Source organism: Suricata suricatta, chromosome 11 (genome assembly GCF_006229205.1).
Source record: "Suricata suricatta isolate VVHF042 chromosome 11, meerkat_22Aug2017_6uvM2_HiC, whole genome shotgun sequence".
Classification (NCBI taxonomy): Eukaryota; Metazoa; Chordata; class Mammalia; order Carnivora; family Herpestidae; genus Suricata; species Suricata suricatta.
Genome location: NC_043710.1, coordinates 57,344,229 through 57,367,687, shown reverse-complemented (window position 1 = coordinate 57,367,687; position 23,459 = coordinate 57,344,229). Strand labels below are relative to the sequence as shown.

Below are 23,459 nucleotides of genomic sequence, written 5' to 3'. Positions count from 1 at the left end.
GGGCCGCGCTCGCAGCGCCCCGGCCGGTGCGGGCAGCAGGGCACTCAGTGCGCGCCCGGCGAGTGCCCCAGGAGGTGAGCAGTGGCCACCGGCAGCGCGCGGGTGCTCAGCGGGGACCTGCTAGGGCCGGGGCGTTTGAGTCCGAGGGGGACGGGGCGACCCCGTTGGACACCGACTCCTGGGTAAGCACATCAAGCCCTCCTCTACACCTCCCCTCTGTGGGTCTCCGAGGAATCCCCTCGAGGAGCGCAGCCCCGCAGGAGCCTGGGGGCGCTGGCTTTCCCGGCCTGTATGCCGGAGGTGGGTTGTGCCGATTGTGCCGGCCGCTGCCAGCCTCCCCGGCCCGGTTCCCCGGGTTAGACCCTCTCCCTCGCAGTCGGAGCGCGAATGAGGTCATGCCCGAGCCATCCCGGGGGTGGGAGACTTGAATAGTGAGGCAGGGCACAGGGTGTGTGTGGCGGGGCGGGGGAGGTGGCCAAAGGCAGAGAACTACGGCAGCGCTCGTACCCAACTGGGGAGTGGGGGCGGACGCCTAGCTTGGAGACCGACTCCCAGAAGCGGCACAGGAGAGGGGAGAACCAAGACTTTGTTTACAGACCTGAGCTCCAGGCTGGGAGGTGGGGAGAAGAGTCCTGTCCCGGGACCGGAGGCACATCTGGAGCCGCCTCGAACATCTGGCTGAGCTCGCGCACGAGCCCCACAGCTCCCACCTCCTGGTGCTGAGGTGTCTCCATGGCCTCGGGATCCTTAGACTCTCAGGGTCTGGCTGCAGAGGTGTGGCGGGAGGTGCCTGGGGTACTCCCACCCCACCCTTCCCACTTCCAAAATAATCTGTCTCGCGGATAACTCGGCGCATCGTCCGCAGCCGAGCAGACAGATTTCGCAAGACTCGCGGCTGGGGTCAAACCCGGGTGTGGGCCCGGCCTAGCTCCTCGTCTCAGGTAACCTTGAAGCGGTCGCTTGGCGTCACCGGCTCGCAAGGTCGGCGCTGCCGGCTGCGCAGCCCGAGGCTTCAGGCCCGGCTCGCGCCGACCTGACGCGCGGCGTGGACACTCGGCCCCGAGCGCCGAGCCGGCTCCCGGTCCAGTGAGGCTCATTCTGGTAAGCGAGGCTCGGCGTGGCCGGGCGGGCTTGGCTCAGAGGGGCGGCCGCCCTGGCAGCGGTGTTTGTTTGCAAGGACTTCCAGAGCTCAAGCCCTATAACCACCTGTTGGAGCCGGATTGCGGCTACTGAGCTCACGGTGTGGGAGACCTCCTCTCTCGCGCTCTGCTAACGGGGTAGCTTGGCCCTTAACGCCAGCGCAGAGACGAAAGGACAGCCTGTCTCTCCCAAAGACACTGCGCATTGACGCCCACTACGCTCCAGGCCCCAAGGGAAGCTCGGCTCTGGGCCTGAAGCATAGGGTCGAGCGGTTCCGGGCTGACCGCGACAAGTGGATGCCTTATAGAACAGCCAGCACTGAGAGGGCACTTATTCTACGCCTCATCCCACCCCCAGACAGGGACACCGGGGCCCAGGAAGAGCAGGGGACCTGCCCAAAGCCCCACCGCGCTGGAGGCAGCAGCGGATCCCACCTCGAACCCCGGCGTAGCGCCCCCTGGCGGGCCGGGGGCTCCGCGAGGCGAGTGTGCTCTGACCCACCGGGCGCAGGCTGAGGGTGACCCAGCAGCTGGCGCCTCTGTCTCGGACGTTTTTACACGGGAAAGGGATAATCCGTCAGGACTCAGAGGCCAGGCCAGGCGCTGCCTCTCCCACCAACGTACTGGCGTAGTAGAGGGAGGTCGGGACCACCCGGGCCTCTCAGAAAGAGCCTGGAGTAGCTGTAGGCCTAGGTCCCCGTTTGCTGTGACCCGGGCAGCCCCTCCTCTCTTTGGGGGAGTTGAGCTGGACATGGATCCCCCGCTGTGAGTCTGCACTCTCCTCCGTCCTCGCACAGCCCCTTCCTCCTCCCCACTCTGGAATGCTGGGCGCCTGGTTGGGGGGTGGGGGACGAAGTGGGGGGAAAAGAAAACGACAGTGACTGGAGTTTTCATCGTCTCCTCTCCCCCCATATCCCCATATACTTCTCATTCTCAAGAGTCTGGTAAACTTTCATGGTCAGTAAGACAAAGGGTTTGGATGCAAGCTGGGTGGGAGGAGGGGGGTCAGTTACACTCAGAACCCCGCTGAGACCGCTGGCCTTGGACTCGGCACTTTTGTAGTGAGCGCCTCCGAGTTAGGCGCCTGGCTGGAGACTGCGAAGGAGGAAAAAGACACGTAATTCAGGATTTTCTCCTTGCTTTCTTCCGGGGTATGCCGCAAGGTTCTAGGAAACAGTGCGGTTTCAACTCTGTTGCGTGTGCCTAAGGCACACACGTAGACGCACACACTCTACAGGTATTCGTAACTGTGTAAACTCAGGCAGAGGGGAGCTCAAAGACCCGTAGGCTCCTGGGAGGATTGAAAGACTTCAGAAGATGCGCGGTCAAGTCCAGTCCCTTGTTTTATGAAGGAGAACTGAGCCTGGGGATGGTCGAGGGCTCGTCCAAGCTCACACAGCCAGATAAGAACGCCCCCTTCCTTCTCAAGAGCCCCCTGTAAGGCGGGTGACTTCTTTTTCCAACTTTCCAAATTCTTTAGAAAGGAATCTCTTTGTCTTTGCTCCTCCCCAGGGGAGAGGGGCTGGGGCTGCTTTTGTCTCCGAGAGAATGCCAGGTGTTGGTAAATTTGGGAGAAGCTGGGAAGGGAGTTAATGAGGTGAGGATGAAGAGAGGGAAGACCAAAAGAAAAAAAAAAAAAATGGAGAAGAAAAAGAAAAAAGCCCCGAGGAGGAGCGGCCCTGAGACCTGCGGGCGGGGTAATGGTTGCTCCACGGCGCCAGGACGCCCCCTCGCGGCCAGAGACGGCATCGCGCCGGCCCAGTGAGCTCAACTGCTTAGCGTGGGCCAGGCCGACCCGCCTTGGCTTAGGCCTGGGCACCGCCCGACACTCCAAAGTGGGGGCGGCTAGACTGGGACTTGGAGATTCACGAACCACTATACAAAGACCTTTGCCATTCCATTTCTCATCCTCCTCTGCACTGATACCCACCGTTAGCCCCTATTTCCTAGTCTTCTGACCATTCGCGAACTCATGGGACATCTGGGAAGACGTGGGAATAGCACACGGGGCACGGACCTGCCGCTGGCTCTGGGTGAACAATGCCGTTTCCACCTCCCCGGGCCGCAGATTCCTCATCTGCGAGATGGGGGCAGTGATGGTACCTATCTCTCAGGGTTGCTGGGAGGAGCAAATGCAATCATGTTAGATGGACTTTCTTTATAAAGGTGAATTGTGTCTGAATCACAGTTGTGTCCCTAGTTTACAGGGGAGGTAAACTGAGACCCAGCGGGAAAGGAGAATTACCAAGTCCCTACTAACTAGTAATTAATATTTTGGAGATAACGCAGATCCTGGGCCTGGCGATCTGCCCTCTCGCACGCACTCGGCCTCTGCCGTGACCCCTTTCCTCCTTCTCTTTGCGTCCCTCCCAGTCAGTGTGCCCCGGGGCTCCCTCTGCCTCGGAGTCTTCCCGCCTCGGTCTCCGACCAGCTTTCTCCTTCTCGCGGTCTCTGGCCCTGTCGTCCGCTTTCCTACCGGTGGGCAGTCCGGGTCCCAGCCGGGGGGCCGCGCTCTATGGACACGCCCTCGGCCGCGCTCGGGCGACACCTAATTTGAGCCAGACGCCCGCCGCGCTCTCGGCCTCCCGGGTCCGACCCCTCCTTTGTAATTTGAATAAAACGCCCCCCCCCCGCAGCCCCCGCCCTGCGCTCCGCCTTAATCCGCCGTCTCCGCTCTCTCCCCGACTGCAGGCGGCGTGCTCTCAGGACGATCCTCGGTGGCCGTGGCCGTGCCCGCGGCGGGACTTCGGTGCAGCTCCTCGAGGGTGAGACCCCCGAGCGCGCGTGCGGCGCCACCATGAGGGCGCGGCCGCGAGTTTGCGAGGCGCTGCTCTTCGCCCTGGCGCTCCAGACCGGCGTGTGCTATGGCATCAAATGGCTGTAAGTAGAGACCCCGTGTCTATACAATCGGGCTCCGGGGACCGGGGGCTGGAGGTGGCGGCTAACGTTAAGGGACCCCCTGGGGATCGGGTGAGCGAGCGTGCCCAAAACCCAGGAGCAGAAGTTGGCTTGGGGGTGGTGGGCAAGTCACTCTACTTAAGCCTCTTTTTGCTACTCTGTAAAATATCGTCCTTACCTTCCGGAGGATTGTGAGGCAGGAGCGAGATCGGGCATGGAGAATGACAGAATTGCCTTGTCCTGTACAGCTGAGGGTTGCGCAAGGCCTCGACAGGGGCAGATGGAAAAAGACAGCCTGGTCAAGTGCCCCAGTCAAGAGGGTCTGTGGCCCGGACGGGGACCTGCTCAATATCACGTTTCCTCTGTCAGTCTCCGGACCCTAGCTGAAGATTCTCAAACAGTACTGACCCCTCCACTTGGGTGACCTTGGGGGAAGTGTCACTCAACCTCTGGAAGCCTCAGTGTCCCCGGTCAAAGGAGGGTGAGCGGCTCTACCTCACTCAGATCAGATGAGAAGCGGCTCATGAAAGCAATTCATAAACTGTCAGAGGCTCTGCACATGTGAAGGGTATTCCTTTAGATAGAAATTATTAATGGCTGGATGGGTAGGTGGGAGAGGGAAGCTCTCTTCCATCCAGTAGAAGGGAGTGCCTGCTCTATGCAGGGCTGTGGGCAGTGCAGGGGGGAGGCGGATTGGGAGGGAAGAGGAGTAAAACCCAGCCCCTTCCCGGAGGAGCTGCCCTCTGGGCTAGAAGAGATAAGCCCAGGCTGTAAATAACTCCCAAGTGCCCTACCAGTGACCAAGGTGGTGGTGTGGACGGGCCCAAAGGAGGGGAGACCACCTGGCGGAGGGCACATACTTGGGACTCCGGGGTGATTTTTCAGCAGTGGTGAGCCTCAGTTGGGCTTGAGGAGTCTCTGGGAGTTTGGTGGGCGAGGGCAGTGGGGCGGAGGGCACTTTGGGTGGAGGGACACCCTGAGTGGTGCGCACATCCAGGACAGGACAGGTCTGGAGTTGGGGGGTGGGGAGGGAGCCATGCAGATAAGAGAGGCAGGGACAGATTATGGGGGCTGGGGAAGGGCTATGAGGAAGTTTCATGGATTAGCTGCAAGACAGGGCGATAGTGGCCAGCAAACAGTCCTGAGGTCACTGACACTGCCCCTCCTGGAGCTGAGTTATCGATTAATTGGTGATTCAGGAGGGTAACCCCATCTTCTGGCATTTCTTGTTTGCAAGGAGAAGCATGGGCTTAGTGGCTCTTCTCTGCTGCTTCTGATTAGTTTTGTGAGATGTCAGCCACTGTCTACTGCCGGTACCTGGCACTGCGCCAGTTGATGGGACCCTCTGATCAGAGTCCAAGCCCTCCTCACCTACCACACCATTTTACAGATAGGGTAACTGAGGTCCAGGGCACAGAAAGACTTGCCGAGAGCACTAGGAGCAGAGGCTGAGAACTAGGCTTGCGCCTCAAGCACTGTGGGGGACAGTACTATCATTCCGGTGCCACAGTGGGGATGCTGAGGCCCTGACAAGTGTGTCACTTGTACAAGCCCCCAGGCTGGCAGGTGGCCACGTGGGGCCTGGAATAGATGGCTGGCTAAGCCTAACATCCATGCTGATCCTACTGCATAGCCCAGGCTGCCCCCAAAATGGATACAACTCGCTGTCTGCCTTCCAGGAGCTCGTAGCCTCTCGGGGGAAATGGACATGTACACATACAAAGTGCCCTTTGGCCTGTGTCCTAGGAGAGGGGGTGTGGGAGCCCAGGGGAGGGACAGTTAGTCCCATCTAAAGAAGGTGACTTTGGGCTGGGCTTCAAAGGATAGATAGGATTTTGATGGCCAAGGATGGAGTGCAGAGAAGCAGGCACCTAGGCAGGAGGGAACAGCAGGAACAAAAGTAAACAGACAGGACGGTGCATGTGGGGAGACAGAGAACCCAAGAATTCTAGGAGCCTACTAGTAAATCCCCGGACTCTGTTCCAAGAGCTTTAGTCACTTAATTTTGATGCTACTCCCACGAGGTAGGTGATATTCTTTTCACTGCCATTTTACAAATGAGAAATCTAAGGTACAGAGAGGTTCAGTAACTGGCCCAAGATCACACAGCTAGTTAATGGTGGCTGTGCGATCGGAATCCTGGGCAGATGGGCTCCATTCAGCCAAATCCCTTGATAGTGGTTAAACTCTTGCTGGTGCTGAAGATATAAGGGGAGGCAGGAGTGGAGTTTAAGCAGTGTGTGTGTGTGTGTGTGTGTGTGTGTGTGTGTGTGTGTGTGTGTGTGGCCAAGCACTATTCTAAGTGCTTTATGTATACTGTTCACCCCATTAAACAGAAAAAGAAAGGGAGGCACAGGGTCTCAAATTCACAGGGTGTCACAGCAGCAGAGGCAGGATGTAGAGTCAGACTGTCTAGCTCTGTGGCTTCTTGGTCTCAGGGAGCCACAGGACAGTTGGGAATGGGAAAGAGTACCATGGGGCGGGGAGGCTGCAACTCGCCCAGGAGACTCAGCTGTCCTAGGGTTGTCCCCGGGGGCCCTGCTGCCCTGGGCTTTGGAAAGGAGGCTGAAGAGGAAAGGGGCATCTGACATAAGAACTGAAACCAGATGTGGCCTGATGGCCCAGAATGTCCACCTGTTGGAGACCTGGGACTTAGCTTGAGCCTTGCCGGTTCACTAGCCTGGAGCCACGCCTCAGGCATATCAATCACTTCAACCTCTCTGAGTCTCAGTTTCCTCATCTCAAAAATGGGAGTGAACGAACCCTAGGCTGAGATCTGGGAGGCCTGGGTCCTACTTTGGCTCTGCCCGATTGGCTGTAGACATGTCTGGGCAAGCCTTGCCCTTCTCCCCCTCAGTGTCCCCACTTGCACAATGAGATGGGGACACTGAGGCCCGGGAAGGGCCAGTGACTTCTCCAAGGTTGGGCGCAGCAACTGGGCTGGAGCTGAAACCCAGGTCTCTGCAGCGCCTCCCTGCCCTCCAGCCACTCTCAGGAGGACCTTCGACTCCCAGATAAGAGACCTCGGCCACTGCAGTGGGTACCCTTGGCACAGGCCTTGCTTGTGAACTCTGTTCCCTCCTGTCCTCTCTTCCACCCTCTCCCCCTATGGCCCCATCCCCAGATAAACCAAAATGTTTTCAATTAGGGGTCTGCTGCAGAGAGGCAAGCCGAGGAGAGGTCCAGACGGGCGACCCCCCCACCTCCCACCATAATCCTTGATTACCTCCCCAAGGGGGACTTAGTTAGAAACGGTCATTACCACTAATTACCAGATGACCGCATTGCCCTCCTCAGGAGTGGAATCCGCCTCCTGCCTCCTGATCTCCTGGCCCGCACACTGCGGCTGGCCGCTCTGTGTGCAGCGCTCTCTCGAGCCACTCCTGGCCCACCAAGGATCTCCAGACCGCTTCCTATCTGTTCTCTTTCTCCGTGGCAGTCCGGACATCATCTGGGAGTGTCCTCCTTGGGCTGTCCCTCGTAGCACCTCCTGTGACCGCCAATGGGGAGGCAGAGGGTTGGTAACTTCAGAATTGGACAGACTGATGCCCAGAGTGGCCAAGGTCCTCAGACATCGGGAGCACAGAGCTCCCCTCCCTGGGAGCCAGGGCATCCAGTGCTCAGGAACTGCCAGTGCTGAGCTCCCTGGGGAAAGGCTGCACCTACTTCTCTACTTCTTGGCTGGAGCAGGAGCCCAGAGAAAAGACTCAGAAGGCAGCCACATTGCTTGAGTGCCCACTGCATACCTCGTACTGTGCGGGATATTTTCTTGCATATAACATATCATCCTTCCTGTCAGAAATCGCAAACTGGCTCAGAGGGGAAGGAAGAAAATCAGGCAAAAATGAAGGGCAGAGTGGGCTCAGGACAGGCTGAGTGTTGACAGCCCCCAGCCCTACAGCGAGGGACCTGGGAAGGAGAGGCCAGGTCTGCGGGAAGATGGCATGGGGAGGAGACTGAGCATCTGGGTGCCAGAGCACCTGTGTCCTCCTCTGAACAAAGTGAGGAGGAGGGTGTATAACCTCCCAAGCTGCCCCTTCGGGGTGCTGGGAGAATGGGGCAGGGCAGGGAGCGAGAGGTTCTGCCGAGTGGGGAGTGTCGTGCCTATGCAGGGTCGTGTGTGCACGGTGTTTGCTGCGTGCAGGTGGAGGGGCCATACCAACCAAGAAACTGGCAGAAGGGATGACATCTGCCCCTGTGTGGTCACACCTCACCCACTATGGGCTTTAGTGATTCAGACCAGAGGTTCCCTGAGGTGTCCTGGCATAGACAGACCTCAGTAGCTCAGAAGACCAGGGAGGACCAGATGGTCCACTGTAGCCCTAGCAACCAGGCCTACGGTTTGCACCCAGATACACCAGACATTTCTCTGCTCACAGTTTGGAGGACAGGGATGGACCAGGATAATACTGAGGACAGACTGCCCACGACACCCACAATCGATCTCAGGCTGGCTTGTGCCATCCGGACCGTAGACGTCGATCACATTAGGTCATGTCCTGGGTCGGCTTTTCAAGCCTCTGGGAAAACTTCTGGACTTTGGAGTTGTAGGACGGGTGGGGCATGGCTAAGTGAGAAGCAGGGGGAAACGAACTAACTTGTTAGGACTTAACGTAGCACCTGTTAACTGCCTCGGCCCCTCCAAGACCTCTGGGAGTTCCCATTTTGTAGGTGATGCTTGGAGAGGTGTAGCAATTTGCCCATGATTAGACAACAGGTAGAGGCCACTCTGGTCCAAGTTCATGGGGCAACAAACAGAGGCCATCCCACTATGGATGGTCCAGATGTTTTACATACATTATCGTAGGGAAGTCTTGCCCTCACCTCTTAATGTAAAAATTCATTGTTGGGGGCTCAGTCGGTTAGACAACCGACTCTTGATTTTGGCTCAGGTTATGATCTCACAGTTTGTGGGATCGAGCCCAGCCTCGAGCTCTGCACTGACAATGTGGAGCCTGCTTGGGATTCTCTCTCCCTCTCGTATGTCTCTCCCCTGCTTGCTCATTCTCTCTCGCTCTCAAAATAAATATTAAAAAAAATAAATTATCATTTTCTTATAACACATGAGGACCACGAAGCCCAGAGAGGTTGGGTACCTTACCCATGTCACACAGCAGTGCCTTAAGCCTGGGCTCTTCCCTAGGCTGGCCCATGAGCTGGAACATTTGGGTCATTGCCTTGTAACTGTTGAAAGGTTTGTGTAGCCATTAGACTAGGGGCTCCTTGAGGAAAGGATCTGTGTCATGTTCATTATCAAATGAGTCGAAGAAGAGCTGATGATTAGTAAATAATTCTTCCACAAGTAGATCAAGTTCATTTATTCATTTAGGTACAAGAGCAAGGGGAAAGGCATTCCTGGCATCAGGAAAGGCCTGGGCAAAGGCCTGGTAGCAGGGCAGTCCCAGTTAGAGGAGCCAGGAGTCTGGTATGGCCAGATATCAGGGCACGCCGGGGACAAGGACAAGAGCCTGGAGAGGGCCGGGGGACCAGGTTTGAGGCAGCCCTTGGCCTTGACTAAGTGGGTGCAGGTAGGAAAAGAGCACCAAGGCAGTGACTGTAGTAACTTTCCTTCCTGGGCACTGACCGGCTGTGTCAGCCCCAGGCAGAACATGTGAGGCTCACGCAGTTAATCCCCCAGGTAAGGCTGAGAGGCTGCTGGCCAGGAGAGGCCAAGTGACTTGTTCGAGGTCCCAAGGGGAATGATATAGGCAGGAGTCTCCTGCAGCCTATGCTGCTCTTTAGCAAGGTGCCACCTCCCTTAGGGTCTCAGGCCAAGGGTTCCGGATCTCGGCCTCACCCGTTCTCAGCCCCTGACCCTGGGTAAAGACGGTGGGGCTCACAGCAAGCAGGGCCCACAACACTGTGGCTGCAGATTGGCCTGTCCTTGTCCCCAGCTCCTCTAGGGTCTCTGCTGGGCTGCTGAGAGCCAGCTGGCTCTGGGGCAGGGAATAAGTTTATGTAGAACATTTAAGGCTGTGGGGGTCTCTACTCTGCCCTTCGAGAGGTGCTGCCTGATGCAGCCTGCGACAAATGTGGGTCCAGGACCCTGGTCCTAGAGCCTTGCAATCCCAGTGCCTAGAACCAGGGTCTGGGAAGCTCCTCAGTCCTACAGCATCACCAGGTTCATAGGCAGCCCCGGGCCAGCATTTCCCAAAGCTGGATGAGGTCAGTGCCTCTCAGACAAAGGGCTTTGTGCTTGTAAGACTCCAGAGTTACACAAAACCAAGCCTGTTGCTTTGCTGTGGGACTTCTCAGGGCCTTTAAAATGCAAAAGTGAATTAATGACTCTCCAACTGGGGTCACAGCAGATCATGTTCCCCAAATGTGCCTAATTCTGGATCCCTTTTTTCAGCGTCTTACTGGAGTACATTCTGGGAAATACAGTTTACAGGTACAGACACTGAAGCCCAGAAAGGGACAGTGGTTTTTCGAAGGGCACATAGCAAGTTAATGGTTAAGTCCAATATACGGCAACATTGAGTGGCTCTTTTATCCTTTCATAAATCCCAAGCATGTGTGTGGGATTTTACAGCCTAATAAATAGTTTAATAATTCAATGAAGCAATGTATGGTAGGCTTCTAACTCATACTGCACATCTAGTAAGCGTTCAATTAATAGTGTGTATTATAATGATGGTGATCGTAATCGTCACTTAGTGCAGTGTCTGGCCCATATAGGTGCTCAGGGTTGAATGAATGTTCAATAAAGAGTGATAATTCACAGCCATGTGAGAGCTAAGTAAGGCAGTGGGTGTGACACTTTGTGGGCTGTAAAACTGTTTATTGTTAGTATAATTGTAGTAAAGTGTAGGTAGGATGGAGGTCACAATCCTAAATTATGAATGAGGGCCTGGCCCCAGGAGGGACAGCGATGTGCCCAAGGTCACAGGGAGTGGAAAGGGGAGCCATTGCTCTGCTGGGGCTGGGTCTTTGCCTCTTAGTTTCCAAACTCCTGGCAGCACAGACCCCCTGAGCCCATTGGGCAACGGCTGGGACCTGTAGGGCAGGTGCAGGCAATGGGCCCCTGACGCTCTGTCTTTCCTTCCCTTGGCTGTGGCCCTTTGATGGCGTGCAGGGCGCTGTCCAAGACCCCGGCGGCCCTGGCGCTGAACCAGACGCAGCACTGCAAGCAGCTGGAGGGGCTGGTGTCGGCGCAGGTGCAGCTGTGCCGCAGCAACCTGGAGCTCATGCACACCGTCGTGCACGCCGCCCGCGAGGTCATGAAGGCCTGCCGCAGGGCCTTCGCCGACATGCGCTGGAACTGCTCCTCCATCGAGCTCGCCCCCAACTACCTGCTTGACCTGGAGAGAGGTAGGGGCCGGTGCGGTCTGCCAGGGCCCACGGAATGCATGCAGGTGGGGACGGACGAATTCAGGCATAAATGTATGTGTGTTTACATAGCTGGGTGAATTCACGGATGGATGAAGGGATGTTGATGGCTGGGGAATGGGAGGGTGAGTGAATAGGTGGGTGATGGATGGATACACAGAAGAATACAGACGTGGATGGCGGGAGGATGAATTAATCATAGATACTGGTATCCAGGCATGAATTGATGAATGAAGAAACATACAGTGAGTGAATATGCGAGTTGCAGGGGAGCCTGAAATGGTAGCACAAACGCCTGTGTACTGAATACAGAAAGGGAAGGATGAATGAGGCCAAGGAGGCTCTTGGGAGGGGAGCATGTAACAAGAAGACAGGAAAGCCACCACCGGGCAGACAGGTGTGCCTCTAGGTAATTCTAGACCAAAGTGACTGAAGATGCTGTGAAATGCACAAGTGACATAGGAACTCCACTTTCTGGAGCAGGCGGCTTGCGGGTGGGCTTGGGGGGCCTGCATATGGTAAAGAGCCTTTTGAAGGCCAGAAGTGCCCCAGTGGATCTAATCTCCTCCCCACCCCCCACCCCCCACAGTAACAGCTAAGGATTGGGTAGCATGTGACAAAGCTTCCTAACTTACCGAATGATGGGAACTCTAGAGCAAGCCGGCGAGGTGGGTATTATCATTCCCATTCTACAGTTAAGGAAACTGAGGCTTGAGAAGGGGAGGTGACTTGTGTGCACCTGAAGCTAGGACCCCCTACAGCAGAGGCACACTGGGCTCCGTATAAGTTTTCCCAGGCTGCTGTGACAAGGTCCCACAAACGGGACTTCAGACAATGAAACTATTGTCCCAGAGTTCTGGAGACTGGAGGCCTGACACCAAGGTACCAGCAGGGCTGTGCTCCCAGCCACGGCCCGGGGAGGATTCTTCCTTGCCCCTCCTTAGCTTTCAGCGACTGTCCGCAGCCTCAGTGTTCCTTGGCTTGTAGATACATCACTTCCATCCCACCTCTGTGTGTCCCTTTCCAGAATTCCCACCTTCCTATAAAGACACCAGTCATTGGGTTAGGGCCCGAAGGATCCAGTATGACCTCATCTGAGTTCCATCACACCTGCAAAGGCTGTGTTTCTAAATCAGGTCATGTTCACAGGTACTAGGGGCCAGGTCTTGACTATATCCTTTCGGGGGGACACATTTCAACCTACAGCGGGCTCTTGGCACACTCGTCTGCCCCTTGGGTTGTGAATTCTTTGAGGAGTAACCCCTAACACTGAGCGCAGGGACGTAGGGGGAATTCCGGAACGGTGAGTGTGTGGGAGCAAGGGTGCCTGTGTGTGGGTGTGTGGGCTTTGCCGGCCTCGGGGAATGGGGGTGAGTTTGTGATGAGTGCACGAGTCAGCTTCATGTGTGGGAAAACAGACTGGCAACAGATTAACATCCCTGGGGCTGTCCTCCACCGGGTTGTAGCCCCTGTCCCCAGCTGGCCCCACAGAGGCAGGCAGGGGCCCAGGAAGAGGCCCTTGGGCCTGAGTGGGGTCCTGTCCCCTGTTGGCCCCTCCCCTGCCCCCGCTGACCCAGCACTCCCCACAGGGACCCGGGAGTCAGCCTTCGTGTATGCACTGTCGGCGGCCGCCATCAGCCACGCCATCGCCCGGGCCTGCACCTCCGGCGACCTGCCCGGCTGCTCCTGCGGCCCTGTCCCAGGTGAGCCACCCGGGCCCGGGAACCGCTGGGGAGGATGTGCGGACAACCTCAGCTACGGGCTCCTCATGGGGGCCAAGTTTTCCGATGCTCCTATGAAGGTGAAAAAAACAGGATCCCAAGCCAATAAACTGATGCGTCTACACAACAGTGAAGTGGGGAGACAGGTAACCACCCACCCCCCCCACCCCAGATGGTTGTGCTTATGCCAGTTGGCCAGGAAAGGGCCACCCAGTGTGCCCTGATGGGAGGGGGGGAGGGATGGGTCCTGATTCACCCACATCGAGTGCTCCCGGCCTCCCCCAGGTCTCTCTCCATTCTCCAGCCACTTGCAGCTTGCCTGGCTCCTCCGCCTCTAGGGAGTCCACTAGGGTTTGAGTTGAGAACATTGTTGGAGCAGAAGGAACACTGAGCTAGGAGTCAGGAGCTCCGAGTTCCCACCTTGGCTCTGGCACTGAACTAGCTGTGTGACGCTGGACAAGTCACTTCCTGTCTGGGCTCAGTTGTTTCTATCTATAAAATGGGCTGTGTCGGTGCTCTTCAGTCCCCATCAGCTGTATGCCTCAGGCTCCTCCTGCGGGCTGGGGATGGGAGGAGGCATGGGGAGGGCCATGGGGCCAGAACCTAAGGGGTAGTCTTCTTGGATCTAACAGGGACTCCCACCCAGGTCTAAAACTCAGTTCCCCTTCAACATCTGTTACTATCAGTGTTTCATTAATTCCTCATCTCATTCCACAGAAGGTTGGGGTGAATGCATGAGTGAATGAATGGATCTTTTTATTTTTTGAAAATTAAAAAAGAAAACTTTATACCAGGCACTGTGTGGTGTGTGGTGCGTGTTCTCTCCCAGAGTCCACACCACACCCTTGTGGGGAGATGCCCCTGCCCCCTTACACATGGGGAGCCTGAAGGATGGAGAGTCGGGTGCCAATGGCATCTCATGGCCTCCTCCCTGCAGCCCCATCAGGCCCATTGCACAGAGGCAGCAAGTGAGGCAGAAAGAGCTTAGGTGGCTTGGCTAAGGACCCAGGGTGTGATGGAGCCCAGGTCTATGGGACTCCAAGTCCAGAGGTCTCCATGTCCTCACCTTCCTCTCATTGGTCTCCCTTATATAAGGATTCTAGGGTGTCCAGGCCATGTTTGGACAGTTAGGGAAACTGAGGCCAAGAGGCACGGTGGGCCCATAGCAGAGCCTAGCCAGGGACCCAGGGCTCTTGTCTCCCAACCTTGCGAGCCTGCCCCCGTCCTGGGAGCCCAGCCTCACTCCTGCTCTCTGCATGGCCTGAGCCTTGCGTACCCAGGAGACAGCCTTCTGCTCCCAGAGTGCCTCCGGGGCACATCGGGCCTGTCCCTGGGGCCCTGCTGCTAAGGAGCTGGGCTCCCTGGGGCCATCTGCAAAAGGATGCCGTCCCCTCTCCCGGCCACAGGGCTTGTGTGTTTAGCATATTTAGCACCGCCACACAGCGGGCACCAGGAGGCTCTGGGCCCCTTCCCGCCCATCTAAGCAGAGGCACTAAACGTCCTTTACTTTTCCTTATGATTCAAAAGTGCCTCAATGCTCTTGGGAGGTTGAACGTGCCCTGCAGTTCGCTTCATCTCATTCCTGTGCTCTTCACAAGCTTTGCTGAGCCAAGTCCAGATTTTAGACTCAGTAGACTCCTCATTGCCCACTTCCTGGCACTGACGAAGGAGAAGGAGCCCTGGGACCTTGGCCAGCTCCCACACGAACTCACTGAATGATCTGGGGCAAGTCTCTGCCCTCTCCATGCCTCAGCTTCCCCATTTATTGAATGCAGAGGTTGGCCCAGGGGACCCATGAGCCTTGCAGCTCTGTATGGGGCAGGCAGGGGGGCTGGCCTGGGCAGAGGGACTCACTAGTTCACAAAACCCTTTCCTAGGCATCCTCTCTTTGCATCCTTGCAACTGCTCTGAGAGGCAGAGATGACGTGTGTACTCTGCACATGTAAGATAGAGGTGCCAGACGGCGCTTGCGGAGGGTCACCAGGCAGTGGAGGGGAAAGGCCAGCCAGGCCAGGCAATGTGCCCACCATGTACTTACCCCCTGCCTCTTCTTACCGTCCCCCCTCCCTCCCTCCCCAGTCCCTCCTCCCTGCTTCCTTCCTTCTCTTTTCTCCTTTTTTTTCCAGCAAGCATTTAGGGAGCCCCAGTTTTGTGCAAGAGAAAAGCATGGCTTTTGTAACTCCCCTCAGACCTGAGTTCAAATCCCAGCTCCAGGATTTTCTAGCTGTGCAACCTTGAGCTTGGAGCTTGGCCTCTCTCAGCCTTTCTTTGTTTCCTCTTTTTAAAGTGGGGAAACTAATAATACCTCCCCTGAAGGACTACTGTGGTGATTAAGCCATTAGAGTGCTTGGCATCTGCCGGCCCCACAAATGCCGTTCCGTTCCTGTCCCTCCCAGCTGCCCCCCACGCTGGAGGAGAATCTAGGACATCCCCTAGCTTTAGAGTCTAAGCTCCCTCACTTGAGGGCCTAGAGCACGTGATGACTCCCTGAGAGCACCTAGCATGTGGAGAGGTGGGGTCAGGGTCCCCGGACAGGCCAGGGAGGGGGCTCTGGCCGCCCAGCCCGACGCCCTCCCCTGTCTGCAGGCTCTGCGCGCCTCTCTGGAAATGAAGTGTAAGTGCCATGGGGTGTCTGGCTCCTGCTCCATCCGCACCTGCTGGAAGGGGCTGCAGGAGCTGCGGGATGTGGCTGCTGACCTCAAGACCCGCTACCTGTCGGCCACCAAGGTGGTGCACCGACCCATGGGCACCCGCAAGCACCTGGTGCCCAAGGACCTGGATATCAGGCCTGTGAAGGACTCGGAGCTCGTCTATCTGCAGAGCTCACCCGACTTCTGTATGAAGAACGAGAAGGTGGGCTCCCATGGGACGCAAGACAGGTAAGGGCCTGCCGTCACCCTGGTGGGAAAGGGGCAGCTAGGCCCCACGTGCCCCACCCCAAGGCACGCAGTCTGGGCTCAGCCGGCATTTGGGGGAGTGGAGTCCCTGCCTGGCCGAGGGAGGTGGCCCCAGGAATGCCAAGCAGAGGCGCCAGGGTCCAAGGGCCCCCAGCAGAGCTCCAGGGAGTGGCTGTTGTGTACCTTGGCTAGGCAAGGGGCCCCCGGGGAGTGGAGGCTGGTGGGAGCTCCCTCCTTCCGCCTGGTGGGGGAGACGGGGAGAGACAATGACCACACTGGGAAGCTGGCCCGGAAAGAATCTGCCCCACCTAAGACAGGCCCTTGGTGTTTGTCAACTGAATACATGAAGGGTAAATGCCATATAACCTGTTCGTTGGAGGCACAAGGGGGCAGCAGCCAGCCCACGGCCACACAGCAAGTGTGCAGGGAGCCGGGACAGAACCGGGGCAACTGCTTTTCAGAAGGGCAGCAGGGGCGCGAGGTCCGCCTGCGTTCTGTGGAGACAGTGCTCCTGTGTCCCCTGCCATGCACGTGCCCACCTCCCAGGCCCCAGCTCTCCCCGCCCCCAGCCCCAGTTTAAGAGCTGGGGCTGGGGTCCCTACAGCGGGTCCCATCGCTACTCCTGAAGCCAGCTTAGGACAGGTGAAAGAAAGGGGGTCGGGGTGAGGGCAGACCTACTGTGTGCCAGGTGGGGCTGTTGAGCATTCAGGGCAGCAGCATTTCCCAGAGCCGTTCTGGCAGCAGTGAGTCCTGAAACGCTGTGATAGGAACAGTTCTGCAATCAAAGATGATTGGGAAATTCTCTTTGGCAGTTTGCAAGGCGCGAGAACATTTTAAAGGCTCGGAGGAATCCCCCAGTAAAGAATCTGCCTAAGCCAACGTTTCCCAGAGGTGCTTTGGTGTGGAACTTTCTTATTAAGGAGCCCCTAATAGCATTCCACAAAACTCATGTTCTGCGGGGTTAAAAGAATATTGAACCGGAGTGAGGGTGTCTGAGAACGTGTCTGGCACATAGTTGGTGCCCGGCCAGCATCTGCTTCCTCCGCAGCCCACGTTCCTGTCTCCAGGGGAGCGGGGCTGGCTTTGGGGGCTCCGTCCTCACAGGCCGGGGCAGTGGGCTCTGTGACGAGGCCCCAGCTCCCATCTGGAGGCCAGATTGAGGGGGTCGAGTGAAGTGAAGATGGAACCAGGTCAGGCCAGGGAGACAGGAAGGAGCGAGAGTCTGGTCTGAGGCAGCCAGGGTGGGTGTGGTGAGGATGGGGAGGGGGGTGGAGGATTCTAGAGCCCAGAGAGGCTGGGGAAAGGCCAGAGCAAATAGAGGGTCTCCCTGGATCTGTGTGTGTGTGTGTGCGCATGCACGGTGTGTGGGGGACAGTTCCCACCCTGCCACCATGGCTTCCTAGCTACGGGATCTTGAGCAGATCTCTCCACTCATCTGAGGCCCAGTGTCCCCCTCTGCACCACACACAGGGTTCCACATCCCTCGGAGGTCATGCTTACTGCAAGTCCTCTGTGCTAGGCATGGTGAGTCCTGTGTGAAAGGCTCATTAATGGCAGTCTCCCGTCCCCACCCCCCAAGCTGCCAGGCCTCTGCTTTCCCAGAGGCCCCCACTCTGCCCCTCGGGCTTGCCCTGGAGCGACTGCGAGGAGGCCCCATCCCACGGCACCAGCTGCCTCCCTGGCTGTCTCAGAACACCTCCCCCCACTGGCCACAGGGTTTCCTGCCGCTCTCAGCTTTCCGCCATTATTCTGAGAATGGGCCTCTGTGGACAACTGTATGGGTCAGCTTTTTCTGCAGTAACAAACAGCTCCAATATCTTGGTAGCTTACAACCACAGACACCTTTCCCATCTATTTATTACATGAGGCTCTGGCAGGCACAGGGAGGGGCGAGGGACAAGTAGATGGATTGTGACAGACAGAAGCCCAAGGGTGAGGGAAACCCAGAGGTGCCCTGACCCAGCCTGGACATCAAGGAAGGCTTCCTGGAGGAGGGGGAACGTGAGCTTTGCTAGGTTAGGGGATTCAGGAGTGCAAGGGGTTGGAGGTGAATGAGCTTTGTTAACTGTAAAAAGCACGTGCATGGGTGGCACCCCTCTAGAGGCTGGCCCCCTAGCTGGGGACAGTGCTTGGCAGTCCTCCTCAACGCCAGCTCGGTGAACTGAGCCCTCATCGGCAGTGAGTATTCCAAACGCTTGCCCTCTTGTCACGTATTTCCCAGAGGCCCCTGCCTGATGAAGCCTGCCCTGGGCCCCTGGATCTTTCTCCGAGCCCCACTCTCCCCAGCTCCCTCTCAGGAACCACCTCATACCTCAGCTGGTTCTGGGGTTAGAGGCCAGGTTTCAAACATTGCATGTCGGGATCTAGAAATAAAAATGAAACTCTTCCTTCTTCCTACTACCCTTTGTCCAGAGGTGTTGTCCAGACGCCTCCAGGATAAGGTGGAGGGCCACTAATGTTGCTGGGTAACTAAACAAAGTCATCTTTGTTAAGCGGCTTGCCCTAAGTCACACAGCCAGTAAATGGTAGAGATGGGGGTTGAACTGTGGTCTGTCTGACTCTGGGGCGTGTGTTCTTGCTGTTCCTTCCTTCCTGGAACCCCTTGCAGCCCCCATATGCGGGTCCCTGTCACCTCCTGACTCTCCCTTCAGGTGCTGCCTCCTTTCTACTTCATGGCCCCTTCCCAGCACAGGTCTCGGCCTCTCTTTCTCAGCTGCTGCCCAGCCTCCTCCTGGGCCTCCCTGCCTCCAAACCTACCCCTGCCATCTGTTCTAACCTCTTAGGTTGGACTGGGTCCTTTGTCTTTGCCCAGGCTGTTTTCTTTGCCCCCAACACTCTTTCCCTCCTCTCCATCTTAGATTTCTGCTCATCTTGTGTGAAATGGCCTAGATCACCCGCTCCTCCTCCAGGAAGCCTTCCCAAACCACATGCTCACACTGTGACTCGAGGCACGCTCCCTCTCCATTCTGTGGCTTAGTTTTCCCATTGGGAAATATGAAGGTTGAATTTGGTCAGCTCTAGAACTCGCCCACTGGACCTGCTGGGATTCCTGGGTCCACATGGCTGTGGGAGCCCAGTTGGATACTGGGGTTTCCTACCGGCCTTCACTGTCTTCTCCCAAAAGAATGGGATTCAGAAAGAAACACATCCCCTGGACTCCTGTGGGTTCTCTGCCCTTAGGATAGGCAGAGCAGTGAGAGATTCGGTTTCAGGACCCCACAGATTCCTGTGAGAACTCAAACAGGCTCTGCAAGGAGCCCATCTGTAAAATGGGTATAAAATTCCACTGACCCAAAGACCCCCGGGTACCTCCCAGAAGATAAAATGGGCAGGGGGGGTGACTGGCACACAGGGGCCAATGGTCGACAGGCCCTGCCTCTCGTGCCACATACTCCCTTTGCCTCACATCCAGTGCTATTTTGTCTTTTACTGAATTTATTTTGGGATTCTAAATGTAAAAATGACCTTGGCATTTGTGACAATATAATGAAAGATCAACTATGAAGACAGGATTATGTGAGTGGTTGGAGGCTCCTTAAGTATTTAGAAGAAAAAGAAAAAAAAACACCCCCAAGAAAACGAACACGTCCATCATTTCTCGTTTTGATAAATGCCTATTTAGAAACATAAGGAAAAGTGAGAAGTACCCTGAGGGAAGGGGGTTACTTAAAATTCCCCTAAGGCCTTCCAAGATGGGCTGAGTGCGCAGCAGTGGGGCGGGGGTGCTGGGGGCACCGGCTGGGCCGGGAGTGTGCGCTCACCCGCCTGTCCCTTCCCCCACCCCATGGCAGGCAGTGCAACAAGACGTCCCACGGCAGTGACAGCTGCGACCTCATGTGCTGCGGACGCGGTTACAACCCCTACACAGACCGCGTGGTTGAGCGCTGCCACTGCAAATACCACTGGTGCTGCTACGTCACCTGCCGCAGGTGCGAGCGCACCGTGGAGCGCTACGTCTGCAAGTGAGGCCCGGCCCACCCCATGGGCGCCCTCGGAGGCCCCGCCAGGGGACCAGAGACGCCCTGTGGAGTTTAGCTCGGGAATTCCAGATGCCAGGCATGGGAGGTGGCTTCTGCTCTGCCTCCACTTGGAAATTGCCAGGAACAGAAGGCCCGGCCACTCTGGAAGGGGGGGCCAGGACATCAAAGGAGACCGACAAGATTAAAAATAACCTGGCAGCCAGAGCCTGGGAGTGCCCACTCGCTGCCTTCCAGGCTTGTTGAAGAAGCCAGGGGCATGGGTTTGGCAAGACTGGTGTGGACTTGACCTTTCTCAGCCAGAGACACCAGCCTCCCGGGAAGGGAGGTCTCTCTGCCGGCCATCCTCAGAGTGTTCTGCATGCCCAGCCCGTGCGACACCCCCCCCCGCCCCCCGCCCACCCCAGGGTCTGAGCCTGCTGGGCGCACCACATGGAACCACTAGCTTGGGTTGTAAATGTTTTTTGTTTTGTTTTGTTTTGTTTTGTTTTGTTTTGTTTTCTTCCTCTGGGATGTGGGAGCTACAGAAATATTTATAAAACATAGCTTTTTCTTTGGGGTGGCTTGCCTCAATTCCTCTTTATATATTTTATATATATATATATAAATAAATATATATAATGATCTCTATTTTAAATAAGCGTTTTAAACCGTATCGAATAAATGGTGAGAGAGCCCCAGCCTGCCCCTGCAGTTTGTAGCCTCCTCAAGTGAACTCAGAAGGTCCTGGGGCCGGCGGGGTGAACTCTCCGGTTTCCAGGCAAGGCGGCTTCCGATTGATGTCCCTAGCCCTGGCTCTGGCCCTGATCTCCCCTTAAGATCTCTCGGTCAAGGGCGAGGACAGACGTCTTGAAACATAAACCCAGCTGGCAGATTCTTTGTCCCTCTGGGACACACATGCAGGCGTGCGCATAGCCTGGCTGTGTCATCAGACCTGCTAAGCTGGCTTCCAGAGACAACCTACCCCCGGGGAGCTGGGGACTCAGACCTCAGGGAGGTGGTGGCAGACCCAGGTTCTGGCCAGCCCTGGTGGGTGTGCTGTGTGACTGTGGGGGAGGCTTTCCCCCTCCCTGGGCCTCAGTTTCCCTGTTTGTAAACCAGGAGTGGTGGACATTAAGGTTGGTGGTTGGGAATCCCCCCCACCCCCACCCCCAGCCTCTGCCTGGGCCAGGCTGGCTGTAAGGGACATGGTGAGAAGCAGTTGGATTTCTATTCTGTGTCAAAGATGGAGCCATTGGGATTTATTCTCTCTTTGGCTGTGGGGCAAGGAGGATCAAGAAGGATTCAAGCATTTGGCAGGGGCACCTGGAAGTCCCGAGGTGGGATGAAGAAAGAAACAAGGCTGGGGCTCAGACTTGGCCACGGGGAGGCTGGGAGGTCCATTAAGTCCCAGGTGGAACTGGTGGGGAGAGGCATCATCACCAAGGGGTGCGATAGAAAAGCAAAGCGGATCAAGATCTAGCCAGGGGCACCTCTGCTGTGGAGGTGAGGGAGAGAAAGGGGGGAAGAGGCAAAGGGGTTGGGGAGTAGCAGCCACATAGAAGCCCCCCACATGGAAGCCGTGAGTAGTCACATGTGCTCTGGCCCTGGGTGACCACTCAAGTCCAGAGATGGAAGAGAACGTTATAACTTGAACTTCTGTGTATGGAAGAGGAGGCACAAATGCCGGAAGGTGTGGAGGGAGGCCGGAAGGCTCTTCCCTACCCACAGCTAGCTAAGGCACTACCTGGAGGGGCTGGGGCACCGCAGTCCTCGGAGCCCAAGCAGGATTTGGTGAAGCGAAGCAGGCGTGTGGGGGGCGGGATGCCGTACCAGAGGCTGGACTGATCACAAGGGGTGGAAAAGCAAGGGCTGTGTGGCCACCCTCCAAGTCCCTGCCTGTGAGCTTGCATCGGGGTAGCCAGAGTCACAGAGTCACAGTCTGGAAGGAACCTTGAGAGAAGTCTACTGGTCTCTCAATCTGTTTTACAGATGAGGAAATTCTGAGATGGGCAGAGCCTTTCCTGTGGTCACAGAGCCGATAAGGCTGGCGGTAGAGTCGCAGGCCGTCCTGGGGCGAGGCTCTCGCTAGCATCTCAGCAGAAAACTCAGCCTCCATCGAATACGCCCCTGGAGTGAGCTCTCTTCCAGGCCCAGAGCTGTCCCTGCTCCACAGCCTTCACTGGCTCCTCCTCAGGGCCCACAAAACCAATCCCCAGTTCCCAGGCCTGGCATACAAGGCCCCTCCCTCAGGTCCCCCAGGTCCCGGGTCAGGCTCCCAGCCACATTTCCTGCAACTGCCCAGGTATCCCCTCTGCTCCAGCCACAAGCGGACCCCTTATCCCTGCACAGACGCAGAAGCCTGACTGCTGGGCCTGCCTCCGGGGATCTGCTGTTCTTCCCTGGAGTGTAAGTTTCCCTGTTGGAATCGGGCTCGCTGTCATGGCCATCTCCACCAAGGCTTCCCTAGTGCCCTGGGTGGAAGGGATCTCTCCCTCCTCAGACCCCCTGCAGCCCTCTGGACCTTTAAAGCAGCCATCATGTGGCCAGCCACTGGCCAATCTTCCTCCAAGGCCCAGCTGACTGGTCCTCTCCTTCGGGAAGCCTTCCCTGACCACCCTCGGCCTGGGGCTCCCCCAGGTTTCCACGGCCATTGGGCTCCTCCGCAACATTGCACCAAGTGGAGTTGTTGTACAGGTCTGTGTTGTGTCTGTGTCTGCCTCCGCCATCCAAGTGGGGCCTCCTCATGATCCAGGACCGGCTCAATGCACCTGTGAGGCCCTGGAATCTGGGGGTGGCACACCTGGGGCTGAGTTCATGCCTCAGAAATGTTGGATTTGGGGGTGTTCTTTGGACCTTAACCAGGACATGCAAATGAAGAAACCAGGCCAAGGACCCAGAGTGATTCTCAAAAAGGATGATCGTAATAATACAAATGCCACGCTTTATTGTGCTCTTACTGGGTGCTATTCCAAGCACACTGTCCCAAGTCATGTTCACGGCAAGCCCCAGATGGGCATGGTTGTCTCCATCTGGCAGGCAAGGAAGCCGAGGCTCCGAAAGGGAGGCAGTTTGCCCCAGATCTCCTCCTTAGTCCTCGGCAGTGCGGGGCTGAGGGCTCAAGTGTGTCTGACACCAGACTCTCCCCCCCCCCCCCCCCCCCCCCCCCCCCCCCCCCCCCCCCCCCCCCCCCCCCCCCCCCCCCCCCCCCCCCCCCCCCCCCCCCGCCCCACAAGTCCTCACTCCAGCCAGGCACAGCATAGAAGGCAGAAACCATTCCCGGCTCAGGACAAGAGACCCAGCTGGGCCCTTGACTCAATGGGCCTTCTGCACCTGCCACTGGCCAGTGCCTAGGCCTGTGGTGAGCCCTGTACCTCTCCGGCCAGTCAGGGGCCGGGCAACCAGGAATGGGTGCAGAGCTGGTCCCTGGGCTGCTCCCTACCCCATCCCCCACCCTGGTCAGGGTCTAAACATGCAGCGAGGCTGAGCCCCGACTTGAGTGAGAGGGGAGTGGCCGTG

At 57.1% G+C, this 23,459-nt stretch overlaps 1 protein-coding gene across 3 annotated transcripts; it reads left to right on the top strand.

Moving 5' to 3' along the window:
• The first annotated feature begins 6 nt into the window (after positions 1-6).
• Positions 7-20,595, top strand: WNT11 (Wnt family member 11). Of its 3 annotated transcripts, none has more exons than XM_029957331.1 (6): positions 7-74; positions 3,831-4,019; positions 11,113-11,348; positions 12,956-13,233; positions 15,674-15,966; positions 19,776-20,595. In XM_029957331.1, exons 2-6 carry the CDS (start codon positions 3,937-3,939, stop codon positions 19,948-19,950), a joined length of 1,065 nt encoding a protein of 354 aa, XP_029813191.1. In that variant the 5' UTR covers positions 7-74; positions 3,831-3,936; the 3' UTR covers positions 19,951-20,595. The 3 variants fall into 3 exon arrangements, with proteins under 3 accessions (XP_029813191.1, XP_029813192.1, XP_029813189.1); XM_029957332.1 differs by lacking the exon at positions 7-74 and adding an exon at positions 116-182; XM_029957329.1 differs by lacking the exon at positions 7-74 and adding an exon at positions 1,023-1,101.
• The last annotated feature ends 2,864 nt before the right edge of the window (positions 20,596-23,459 follow it).